At 44.0% G+C, this 12,845-nt stretch overlaps 1 protein-coding gene across 3 annotated transcripts in view; it reads right to left on the reverse strand.

The window, feature by feature from the left end:
• Nucleotides 1-504: 504 nt before the first annotated feature.
• sgsm2 (small G protein signaling modulator 2) overlaps nucleotides 505-12,845 on the reverse strand; it is a 157,230-nt gene continuing 144,889 nt past the window's right edge. For all 3 annotated transcript variants that reach the window (XM_075474204.1, XM_075474203.1, XM_075474202.1), the window contains 6 exons: nucleotides 10,210-10,334; nucleotides 5,736-5,818; nucleotides 5,460-5,569; nucleotides 5,258-5,354; nucleotides 4,959-5,126; nucleotides 505-4,154 (listed from right to left, as the gene is read on the reverse strand). In XM_075474204.1, coding sequence (XP_075330319.1) covers nucleotides 4,066-4,154; nucleotides 4,959-5,126; nucleotides 5,258-5,354; nucleotides 5,460-5,569; nucleotides 5,736-5,818; nucleotides 10,210-10,334 — 672 coding nt within the window. In that variant the 3' untranslated portion in view covers nucleotides 505-4,065. The remainder of the gene's footprint in view (nucleotides 4,155-4,958; nucleotides 5,127-5,257; nucleotides 5,355-5,459; nucleotides 5,570-5,735; nucleotides 5,819-10,209; nucleotides 10,335-12,845) is intronic.

The following is a 12,845-nucleotide window of genomic DNA, read 5'->3' on the forward strand; positions in this document are numbered from 1 at the left end:
TTTATATATATAAGTCATATTTATCTACATCTGACCTGGGCCTCTTCAAAGCTAGGCTAAAAACCTACTTATTTAGGATTGCTTTTAATACCCAGTAGTATGATGACACTTTTTTTTATCTTATTCAATTTTGCTGTATTTTATTGCTTTCACTGTTCTTTTATTGTTTTAACTTATTCTTGTCTTTATTTATTACCTGCTGTAAAGCACTTTGGTACACCGACAGGATTGTCTGTGAAGGGCTGTATAAATAAAGTGCATTTACATTTACATAAAACAATAAAAGTTGCTGTGCATAGCTGAGGGGAACCTCACTTCTGTTGTGCTTTGTTCACAATAAACACTCATTTTTGAGAATAAAATATTGATTGGGGCAGCTTTAATTCAGTCTTCATATTCTTTAGAGGAACCAATAAAAACACAAAAAAACAAAGTTATTTCAAGTGAAAGGGAATTTCTTCTCTGCAGCATCGAAGGATTAAAGCAAAGCGTGCAGCACAGGAATGAACAACCTCTTGTTTAATAATACATTACATTCAAGGCAAAAGATACATCCTTACTAATACATATTCAGCAATGCAACCATTGGCTCTCCAAATCAATACAAGTTGGAAATCTTGAAGTCAGTGCACAATATTAATAGAGAACACTTAACAGTCAACGTATAACACAGTCTGCACACATTTTGCTTTTCTGCACAATTTACACCTCCAACTAGTGCTGCTAAAAGCAACATAAAAATAGATCCTAAAATAAGTTTGGAATATATATTGATTTATGCATATATATATATATATATATATATTATATATATATATATATATGCATAATATTGGGCTTTAGTTTTATATGTACAGCAATATAGACTTTCAATTTTTAATTTTAAGTGACAGAAATTGCACAGTACTGAAAGAATCCAAGAACATTTCAAAAATATTTTACACACATAGTAAACAGTCAGTCTTCAAGATGCAGTATGATTGCACATTGTAATCATGCCACACGGGGGTCTGTTTCAAGGCTTTGGTACACAACGTCCTGATTGGAAGAATAAGCTCTGGCAGGGGCCTCGGTTCCCCCCACAGACCCTCGCTGGGTGGGTGAAGGAGTAGAGTCCATAGCCAGGTACGTCCACACCAACACCCGTTCCTGGGATCAAACTAACAAATCAGAGAGCTGGATGACTACAGTACACTTCAGGATTGGGGAAGACTCTTGGCACTTGAATCACAGGTGGAGGTCCGTGCTGGATGAGCAATATTAATGCAGCCGTGTCGGACATTTTAAAAAGGCGAGGGGGGGGGGGGGGACTAAGGGTCGTACTGACAGGGAAGGGAGTGGAAAAGGTATCAAAAAGCCCCCGATTTCCAGAAGAACCAAACACGAATGTGCTGTTTGCCGACAGCCAGATCAAACCTACTGTAATACAGATCCAAGCTCAGAGGTAACATCGCAGATTTTTCTGTTTCTGGCACAAATCTAAAGTCAAAACATTCAGGTTTCTGGAGAACCATTGCAACCACTTTTCCAGACGCTTCTGTTGAATGAAAGAGGTTTATTAGACACATGGTATCAACAGAACATTCCAGTCCAGTTTTGATTGTAAATATGAATTCATTTAAAGGATAGAACTGGAAATACTCGAGATAAACTTTACTGGTTGTACATCCCATTGATCCAGGTTTCTGTAGAGCTCTACGGCTAAACGTGGTGGTCTTTCCTCCTAAACACACCAGCAGCTTTCAGTGTGTGCCCGGGGCTTTCTCAACCTAAAACATGATCCAATTTGATTAACTTGCAGCAACCTCCAGCTACTTTTAATGCTATAATGGTATATTACAGTTAAGTTGCATGTTCATTTATCAGATTTCATGAAAATTGAAAGAAGTAAAGACATGGCTGAAACACTAAGCTAAAAGTTCTGGATGATGTAACAATGGTTTGAGGAAGCAGCTGACACTTACAAACAGATAAAAGGTTCAAATCCATCAAATCCAATCAGAAAGCAGATGGAGCTAACTTACAGCTGGTTCTCATGGAAAAGTGAAAGGGCTGAAAATGAAACGTTCTAACATCTCAAGTTGAACATCATCCCGTTTAAAATGGAGAAAACATGAGGCAAATGGGGGGGGGCAGATGGCCCCCCTGAGTCTGGTTCTGCTGGAAGTCTCTTTCCATTTACATCGAGCCCCCCTCTCCACTGTTGCCCACTGGGCAGGTTGGCAAAATAGGATCTGTTTTAGGAAATGATGGAGACTTCTAAACAGAAATAGTCTTTGATAGTTGACTAATACATGAATAAGAGAGTTGATTTCAGTCTCTTCACATAATCTTTGCTGACGATAAAGAACACAAAGAAGTCTTATTCTTGAAGTAAATTTGGGAGGTTGTTGCTTTCTTTCTGTTTTCAGAGGCTTTTTTAAAGGAAGTATTTTCTTATTACCATCACATTTACTGTACTACTCCATTCTCTATATTCACTTCTTCTCGTTCAGAGTTGCTGCCGGTTGGAGTCTTTAACACAGAGCAGGTGAAAGGTGGGGTGCACCCTAACAAGTTGCCCATCTGTCAGAGGTGGGGGGCACACATAAAGAATGGTCCCACTTTATAGATTTAGTTTTCATTCAGTTTACAGTGTGAGATTCTGAGTTGTATCCCATCAGATGGAAAAGATTCAGAAAGGCTCCTGCAGAGACCCAGCTGAAGCATCCTTCATGCAAACAGAGGAGAGAAGAAACAAAGAGGCAAAAAGGACAAAGTGCTTCCTGTGGGGCGACACTATCCCCTTCACCTCATGGTTACCCGGCCCACAGTGAACCCCACCTCTCACCAGCACCTGTGATAGGCTCCATATGCCACAGCCCTGAGCAGCAGAAAGTGAGTGGAGAATAGATGATTATTTCTGCCATCATATACCTTTCAACATGTCCAATCATCGTGTGTCAGAGCAAAGTTCCAACCATCCTCAGTCTGTGAAACCTCCTCCTCACTGTTCCATGGAACTGTGGCTGTGAATACTAAACTGCTTTATTTAAATGACTTCAGACTAAAAAGTGTTCATTGTTACAGGTATATTCTAAAAACATTAACGACAAAAAGACTTTAAAGTTGTCGTAAAAGCTCCTCACAGCTCAGATGTGTTGGTGATGGAGGCAGCTCAGAGTGGCAGGAGGAGGCCGGCCGCTGTGCTTTTACCTTTGCTGTTGTGCTGTGCTGCCACGGTGTGCCTCTGTACAGCGAGGAGCACACATGCTGTACACACTGACTGGCATGCTCAGAAAAGCTTCTCTTGTGGTGCCTCCAGCCCCCACCAGCTGCTGTGAGGCCTTCACAGGCACAACCAGGTAAACGCTCATAGAAAAGTGCATCCAAGTACCTTGGGTTGTTTCTAATAAAAGGCAACAATTGTGTTAAGATGAACTTCAAGACAAAAAATGAAAAGTAGAAAATGGGGTCGAGGGGTAAAAACACACATGCTTGTAGTATAAAACATTCAAGAAAAGGTAGTTGGCACAGTCCATTTGGTCACTTATGAAAACTTCTTCGTGGCAAAGTCTTCTGCTCCTCGGACAACTTTATGTGTAAATGCTGCACTCTGGTGGCCACCAGCAGCACTGCACCAAGGAACACATTTGGCAAACACTGACGCTGCTTTAGCTTTAGCTTTCCAACATGGTTTGTGTCAGAGTCATGTGACTCTGAACAACTGGAGTACTGACAGAGCCAGATGTTGTGTGTGTTTTCATGCACGCACACAGTGGGACGGGGGAGACTGAAGGATGCGTTCACAGTGTGATTAAACTCACGAGCATGCAGACAGATCCACATGTCTGAACAGACACCGAGGGCATTCCACGTGAAGGTACATGTAAACAGAGCTCATGAAGCAGGGCAGCGCAGCAGCGCTCCTGCCCCACCCCCGGGGGCTTTATCTGGCTAAGACAGAGACCTGGCCCCCCTGTGACCTGGGTGGGATTTGGGTGGCAGGAACCTATCTCCGAGGGATGAGAAGAGAAGCTGAGTTCCCAGCAGGGTGGCATTTCTCCTCTTCCCACTCCTCCTCTGTCACTTGTTGTCCATCAGAGACTGGACTCTGTGCACCAGCTCGCGGGCGATCTTCATGATATGTTCCACATCATGACGTTCGGCCATCTCTGTGGATCACACACACATGTACAGTTCAGACATGCACGTGTGGACATGAGCATGCTGCCATGCAGCGTTAAACACGGCTCACTCTCAGTGTGTCCTTCAGAGAAGTTCAGTTCCTGACACCATTTCCACCTCAGCTGGTTTCAATGTTGTAATTAAGCTCCTTGCAGTAATCATTAGTGAACAGGTGAGAATTGATCAAATGTTTAAAAGACTATGTATGGTAATTGCTTTATAAAATAGCATCATAAGCACATTTATTGTTGTATCTATATATATTACGTATATACACGTAGATAAAGAGATGTGTGTATATATGAATAGCATATATCATAATGTGCAACATCTATAAATGATATCATCCTCAGCTTGCAGCAACTGGATTTAGAGTGAGGCAGTACCTCTAATGAATATTACTATAGTAATAAATCCACTGATAAGAATTTATGATCAGCATGGAGATAAGCTCAGCTGGTGACAGGAACTGGCAGACACGTGACTGACGGATAACGCACAGCTGCAAAGCAACAAAGCTAAAAGAAATAACATAGTGTATGTACATACATGTATTCTAACTATAAATAAATATGTTTTTTATTCTTTATGACAGAAAAACTTCTTTCCAACTGAAACAGCTGATGATCTTTACTTTACCATCTCAGCTAACTGAACTGTGAGCAGATTAATCTCTTTTCTTGGATTGGGAAATATGTACCATGAAATATTTACACCTACATACCGCGTCATACAAAGTTTACTGAACAGTTCATGGCAGCGATGACCAAATAGTGAGATCAGTGTCCTACCATTAAAGAATTTGATAATGTCCGTGAAGTCCATGTTGTTGTCTCTGATGATCTCTCGGTAAACTGTGACCAGTGCCAGAGCCAGGAAAAGGACAAAGTGCTGAGAGGATACTCTGGGAGCGACCCAGATCACCTCCCACACTGCGAACACATCTTCATACAGGAGCTCTGCACACACACAACGTTTCTGATCAGCCTTCAACAAGGTCGCTGATGTATCCTGCTCATTTCTGCACACACAGCAGAGGCATGCGGGTGTGTGGACACTCTCAGGGATCAAAAAGGGATAGAATGTTCACCTCTTTTGAAGTCCAGCAGAAACCAGCGATAACAGAAGTAAAAGTGAGTGTAATCTCCATTCTGTTGCATCAGTTCAAACAGCTCAGAGTCCAGAATCTGACAGCAAACAGGAGACAACAATGGAGTTAGACACAGAGTCACCTGTGCCTGTCTCAGGCACACACACACACACACACACACAGAGTGAAGGTTGTCCATCACCTGGATGAGTGACCTCATGTTGGCAAAGTGTGTGTCCATGGCTCCACCGTTAGGGAAGTTCTGACTCATCCTCTTCATTAGCTGAGTGAAACAGCTGTAAGCCAGGCACTCTGACACACACACACACACACACACACACACGCATCAATGCCCTCAAACTGGCAGATCTGACTATCAATACAAACAATCATCTGTTCAGGCATCAGGGTAATCTTTGATCATATTACACTGATTACAGTCTGCAGGAACAGAGCATATACGAGTGTTTCCTCTCACCATCATCCAAGATGACCATGAGGGGGGCCAGCAGGTCGCACATGCCTTGAACGTAGCCCATCTCTAAATGCTCCCACACAAAGCTGCATGTGAGAAGGACACAGAAACATTATATACAGAAATACATTACATGTTAAAGAGTGGCTGTGTCCCTGAAGCTGCCAGTTACTTTGGGAATCTTTAACAAATCAAACTCTCGAATGATATATATATAAAATAATATATATAAAAAAATACACTACTCAAAAATATTAAAGGAACAGTCTTTTTATCAGGGTATGGCATGAATTCAATAGCACTTTTCTGAGAATGATTTGGTCGGTTAAGTGGCAGAAGGGGTTGTTCATCAGTTTCAGCTGCATTGGTGTTGATGGAATTATCAACAGCTGCACTAGATGGGCAACAATGAGACGACCCCCAAAACAGGACTGGTTTTGCATGTGGAGGCCATTTCAAGTTTCTCCCTCTTGATCTTTTTGAACTGGTTTTCCACGAGTGTTGGCTTTAGCTGGAGTCATTATCACGACTGGGAGCACGAGGCCATTTCTTAACCCTACAGAAGTTGCACAGATTGCCCAACTCCTCCAGGATGCCGTTGCAAGGAGATTTGATGTGTCTCCCAGCACAATCTCCTGAACATGGAGGAGATTCCAGGAGACAGGCAGTTACTCTAGGAGAGCTGGACAGGGCCGTAGACGCTCCTCAACCATCAGCAGGACCGATATCTGCTGCTTTATGCAAGGAGCAGCAGGTTGAGCACAGCCCGAGCCGGTGTCAATGTTTCTGCCCAAACAGACCTCATGAGGGTGGCCTCAGGGCACCACATCCTGTAGTGTGCCCTGTGCTCACTGCCCAGCACCGTGGAGCTCCACTGGCCATAGAACACCAGAATTGGCTTGTCCGCCATGTCCAGGCGCGTCATTTCCGCCGCGTCCCCGGCACTTTGTCTGACAAGCAGATTTGTCCCCACCACTTTAAAAAAGTAGAGAAAGTGCAAACGCCGCTTTTGGATTTGACCAGTCTGTGCATCATGCATGTAACAGACTACTCTGCTTTCCTAAAAACTATAATTTTATATCATGGCATTCTCCTAACCAAAGACTGTTTGATCCGCTCTGCTTTCACTCTCCTTGTATGAATGCGCTTGCGATCCGCCCCCACTGCTGAATAGCAATCTGAATCCGCTCCGCTCCCACACACTGCGCTCGCGGTCTCAGTCTGTTACAGTGGAACGAGCGATGAAAGACGTCGCTGGTGTTGCAGGTGAAGATTCGTCAGTGTTTATGATGCATATCAGGCGAGATAGACAATGAATGAAAACTTATTTCACAGAGGGGTTGCTGCTCGTTCACTTTTACCAGTCGTTTCATAGCCTGGCAATGTTTGAAAACTTTGTCAGGGGCGAGGGCTGTTTGTAGCCAGGCTACGTCTCCTGATGCGCTCTTGCTTGGTCGAGGTTTGTCTGAGATTTGTTGGTGTGTCAAGGGCTGTGCAATAACCGAAATTGTGCCTTGTACTAAAATGCGGATTTTGAAATACGAATAGGGCCTACTCTTAAGTTTGTCCCAACCCAGGATGTTTCCGACGGCCTAAACAAGACCGCGCAGATGGCTTTTAACTTTTAATATGGGGACAATATTACGTCAATACGCATCATCTAATGCAATGCCTATTATTTATCATGAAACCTCAATTCGGAAGTAATGGGCCTAGCTTGTACCCAGCACTTTTCAAACCTTACTCCGGTTTATGGTAATTGTCCCCAGCACTTCTGAAATCAAACTGACGCCCATGGCCATGTCTGTGCTTTTCACAGATGAGAGCAGGCTGGAAAAGGGTGGAATGCCCTCCCCAGGTCGGGAATGAGATCCTTCCCCAAGTGGAGGAGTTCAAGTATCTCGGGGTCTTGTTCACGAGTGAGGGACGAATGGAGCAGGAGATTGACAGGCGGATCGGTGCGGCGTCTGCAGTGATGCGGGCTCTGCACCGCCCCGTCGTGGTGAAGAAGGAGCTGAGCCAGAAGGCCAAGCTCTCGATTTACCGGTCAATCTATGTTCCTACCCTCACCTATAGTCACGAGCTGTGGGTAGTGACCGAAAGAACGAGATCGCGAATACAAGCGGCCGAAATGAGTTTCCTCCGCAGGGTGTCTGGGCTCTCCCTTAGAGATAGGGTGAGAAGCTCGGTCATCCGGGAGGGGCTCGGAGTAGAACCGCTGCTCCTCCGCATCCAGAGGAGTCAGATGAGGTGGCTCGGGCATCTGGTGAGAATGCCTCCTGGACGCCTCCCCGGTGAGGTGTTCCGGGCCCGTCCCACTGGGAGGAGACCCCGGGGAAGACCCAGGACACGTTGGAGAGACTATGTTTCTCGGCTGGCCTGGGAACGCCTCGGGGTCCCCCAAGAAGAGCTGGAGGAAGTGGCCGGGGACAGGGACGTCTGGGCTTCTCTGCTTAGGCTGCTGCCCCCGCGACCCGATACCCGGAAATAGCGGAAGATGATGGATGGATGGATGGATGGATGGAGAGCAGGCTCACCCTGTGCAGCTGTGATAGACGTGAGAGGGTCTGGAGAAGCCAAGGAGAACGCTACGCTGCCTGCTACATCATTCAGCATGAGCGATTCGGTGGTGGGTCAGTGATGGTCTGGGGAGGCGTATCCATGGAGGGGCGCACAGACTTCTACAGGCAGTCTTCCTGCCATTAGGTATTGGGGTGAAATCCTTGAACCCATGGTCAGACCCTACGCTGGTGCTGTAGGTCCTGGGCTCCTCCTGATGCACCACGATGCCCGGCCTCATGTGGCAAGAGTGTGCAGGCAGTATCTGGAGGATGAAGGAATTGATACAACTGATTGGCCTCACGATCACCTAAACCCGATAGAACACCTTTGGGACATAATGTTTCGGTCCTTCAGACGTCGTCAGGTTGCTCCTCAGACTTTACAGGAGCTCACTGATGCCCTCAGACAGATCTGGGAGGACATCCCACAAGACGCCATCCGTCATCTCATTAGGAGCCGACGGTGTCATGCATACAAGCACGTGGGGGCCACACAAGATATTGAGAAGCATTTTGAGGTGCAGAAATTGAATTTTGGCAAAATGGACTAACCTGCCACATCATTTTTTCACTTTGATTTTTGGGGTGTCTATATATTAAGCCTTCTGTAGGCTGAAAACTTTTATTTCCATCAAAAGATGTGCCATCCTTTTGTTCCTAAGACATTAAACTGTCCATATCAGTAAAGATATCCAACATGTTTTTTCACACATTGAAATCTGATGTGTTTTCAAAGTGTTCCTTTAATTTTTTTGAGCAGTGTATAAAACCCATTCAAGTGTCAGTCCGCTATCAAACAGAATATTTCTAACAAACCCACAGATTTCTTCAGATTGAGAAAGGTTTTCAGAAGAACTGCGGCCCTAATTCTTTATTTTCAGAATCTTCAGATGAATCTTCAGTGGATTATTGTTGCTCCAAATAACAAATGAACATATCAAATTATTTTAAAAATCTGTCTAATTGTCTTCAAATTATACCAAAAACACGTCATCTGTGAAAACAATTATCATCACCACTGAGTTCTGTACTCCAAGTATTGGTCTTCAGCTTAATGGGGCATTTTGTTCCACCAAAAACTGGTGAAAAACTATCAATGTTCAGAGAGTTCATACTGAAGCAAAAGAGTAGAGCTGCAGAGCATCAAGTCCCACTGAGCAGCAGACAGAGTTCCCAGAGCTGAGAGGAGCTGCAGAGGAAGGTGAAACATCTCTGTGGGCTGGACACCAGGGGCGGAGTCGGGGGGGGGGGGGGGGGGTAGGGTAGCACTGGACCCCCCTGAAATCTGATTGGACACCCCGGGTTCCGGTAACACCTGTTCAGCAGCTGGCACAATGTACCACAGAGAGTAATCCACCCCACGAGGAGAAGAAGAATTACCACAGAGGAAGAAGACGCTGACTCTTGGAAAGATGTGGCAGAAAGAGGACGAGCTACGTCGCTGGACGGTGAAATATAACTCTGAAGAGAGTTTTACACTATTTCCCTCATGAGTCGCCTTCTAAAACCACTCCTGTGTTCGGACAGGAGATGTTGTTTTGTCGTTTAACTTTGCTACAAACCACGAGGATCAAGCTAACATTACGGTCTACATTTAACTCTGGGCGTCACCGAGATTTTCCAAGATGGCTGCTGTTACTCTAGTCCAGCACTGCCTACTTCATTTTGCTGATTCCGCCACCACTGAAAAATGATACCGCTCTGAACCTTTATAGAGGTAGTTCACCTTACAATGATGTCATTGTTTGATGCCAAAGTGTTTTTTACAGTTTGTACTTTGTTAACAAACAGCAAATTCCAGTTCACACACATACACACCTTTAACTGCACTTGGACTCTGTCAGTTCATTTGATCAAGTGTTCATATGACAATGAAGGTTCGAAAGTAAAGGGGTCCCTCCCTAAGTGTTCCCCACCTGCACATGATGTTGCGTAGTTTCTCCAGGTTGCCTGTGGTGAAGTAGTAATAGTTGCGATCACAGCGCTGCACATCTTTGTCTATTCTGTGGAGGTTCAGGGCAACTGTGTCCAACAGCTCAATCTGTGGAAAGGAAGAAGAACTGGTGACTTTAAGCTTCTTCTTCTTCTTCTTCTTTGTCTCTTTCTTTTCTTTATGTTGGTGAAGGGTTTTACTAAGGTGACCTCAGGCTACCATTCAAATCAAATCAAATCAAATCAAATCAAACTTTATTTATAAAGCACTGTTTAAAAGCAGCCCCCCTCCCCAGCACATACACACGGACAGACATATGCACACACACAAATAAAACAAACTTAGAAACGTGTGGCTGAATACAGAGGAGCCAGGTCAGGAAACACCATCACAGGAGGCCATCTGCACTGGGTGACATCCCAGCCAGAGCCCATCACAGTGCAGACGGCCCCCACCCAGGAAACACTGGGGACATGGAATAAGAACAGAAAACTGCAAAGGCTAAGAACAGAAAACAAATAAATAAATAAAATAGAAAAATAACAGAAATAGCTAAATTGAACTCTGTTGTAAAAAGTAAAAAGAATAAAATAATAAAAGGGATAAAATATAAATGGACTAAAATAATGAATTGAATGAATAAAAACATTAGTTAAAAGCAATGAAATTAAATAGTTGGGTTCTGAGCCACCTATCTAAAACTGAAGCATTGACAGCTTCAGTTTTAAAGACAAGACAAAAGCTTTGGCAGCAATATTGTTTGGATAATTTCAATTTAATTGATTGAAGTTGATAGAATTTTCATGTTTTCACTTGCAGTTTGACCAGGTCCATCAGCAGCAAAGGGAATGAAAAAGACAGGAAGAACTGCACAGAGATGAGTTTGATTTATATAAAGTCTTGTGAAAAAGAAACTACTCCCTATTTCCATTAGAAGAACATAATAAAAAAAAATCATCTGGTAATTACATGCTCAGATGAACAATGACACGTGACATATTATATGGTGTCATAATTCACTTAAAACAAACACTAAGCCAAAATACAAAAGAAGTGCATGAAATAATAAGTCCACCCTCAAAGCTTCCATAAGAAGTCAGAGGGTCAGTAGCAGCCAGGAGCAGCTCTATAAAAGCACAAGTTCTGTCAGTTTGCTGCTCTGCAGCATTCAGGTGTGAGTTAACACGAGGCCCAGGAGGAAAGACCTCCAGTGCTGTTTGCACTGCAACATGCAATATTGCATTTTTATTTTATCTTATGTTTCTAGGTTAGTATAGGTCTTAGATTAGCATAGTCTATCATGTGTATTATATGTTCAGTATAGCTCTAGTAATTAGCGTAAATGTATATTTTGCAGTATCCATATTGCCTATTTATTGTTATTGTCAGAGTACTTATGTCATGTCATGTTCTATTTTGGTAGTTGCTGTACGGTGTCCTGTCCTAAGAATTTCAGTGCCCAGTCCGACTCTGTTGTTCTGTGCATCTAACAATAAAAGACTTGAAACTTGAAACTTGAAACATCAGCAATGATCTCAGAGAAGCAACTATCTGGAGTCCATCGTTCTACAGAGAGAAAGATTATTCACAGGTGGAAAACATTCAGGACAGCTGTCAATCTTCCCAGGAGTGGATGTCCCAGCAAGGTCACCCCAAGGTCAGAAACCCAAGAGCTACATCTCAGACTCTGCAGGCCTCAGTTAGCATGCTAAAGGTTAAAGGTCACCCCAAGGTCTCAAACCCAAGAGCTACATCTCAGACTCTGCAGGCCTCAGTTAGCATGTTAAAGGTTAAAGGTCACCCCAAGGTCAGAAACCCAAGAGCTACATCTCAGACTCTGCAGGCCTCAGTTAGCATGCTAAAGGTTAAAGGTCACCCCAAGGTCAGAAACCCAAGAGCTACATCTCAGACTCTGCAGGCCTCAGTTAGCATGTTAAAGGTTAAAGGTCACCCCAAGGTCAGAAACCCAAGAGCTACATCTCAGACTCTGCAGGCCTCAGTTAGCATATTAAAGGTTAAAGGTCACCCCAAGGTCAGAAACCCAAGAGCTACATCTCAGACTCTGCAGGCCTCAGTTAGCATGTTAAAGGTTAAAGGTCACCCCAAGGTCAGAAACCCAAGAGCTACATCTCAGACGCTGCAGGCCTCAGTTACCATGTTAAAGGTTAAAGGTCATGACAGCACAGTTAATCAATCAATCAATCAATCAATCAATATACTTTATTAATCCCCAAGGGGAAATTCAATAATAGTTAGAAAAAGACTGAACAGGTATGGCTTGTGTGGAAGGGCTGCAGGAGAAAGCCTCTTCTCTCTAAAAAGAACATGGCAGCACAGCTTAGGTTTGCAAAGCTGCACCTGAACAAACCACAAGACTTCTGGAACAATGTGCTTTGGACAGAGCAGACCAAAGTGGAGATGTTTGCTCATAATGCACAGCAGCACGTTTGGAGGAAACCAAACACAGCATATCAGCACAAACACCTCACACCAGCTGTCAAGCATGGTGGTGGAGGGCTGATGATCTGGGCTGGTTCTGCAGCCACAGGACCTGGGCACCTTGCAGTCATTGAGTCCACCATGAACTCCTCTGGATACAAAAGTGTTCTAGAGTCAGAT

Source organism: Odontesthes bonariensis, chromosome 9 (assembly GCF_027942865.1).
Source record: "Odontesthes bonariensis isolate fOdoBon6 chromosome 9, fOdoBon6.hap1, whole genome shotgun sequence".
NCBI lineage: Eukaryota > Metazoa > Chordata > Actinopteri > Atheriniformes > Atherinopsidae > Odontesthes > Odontesthes bonariensis.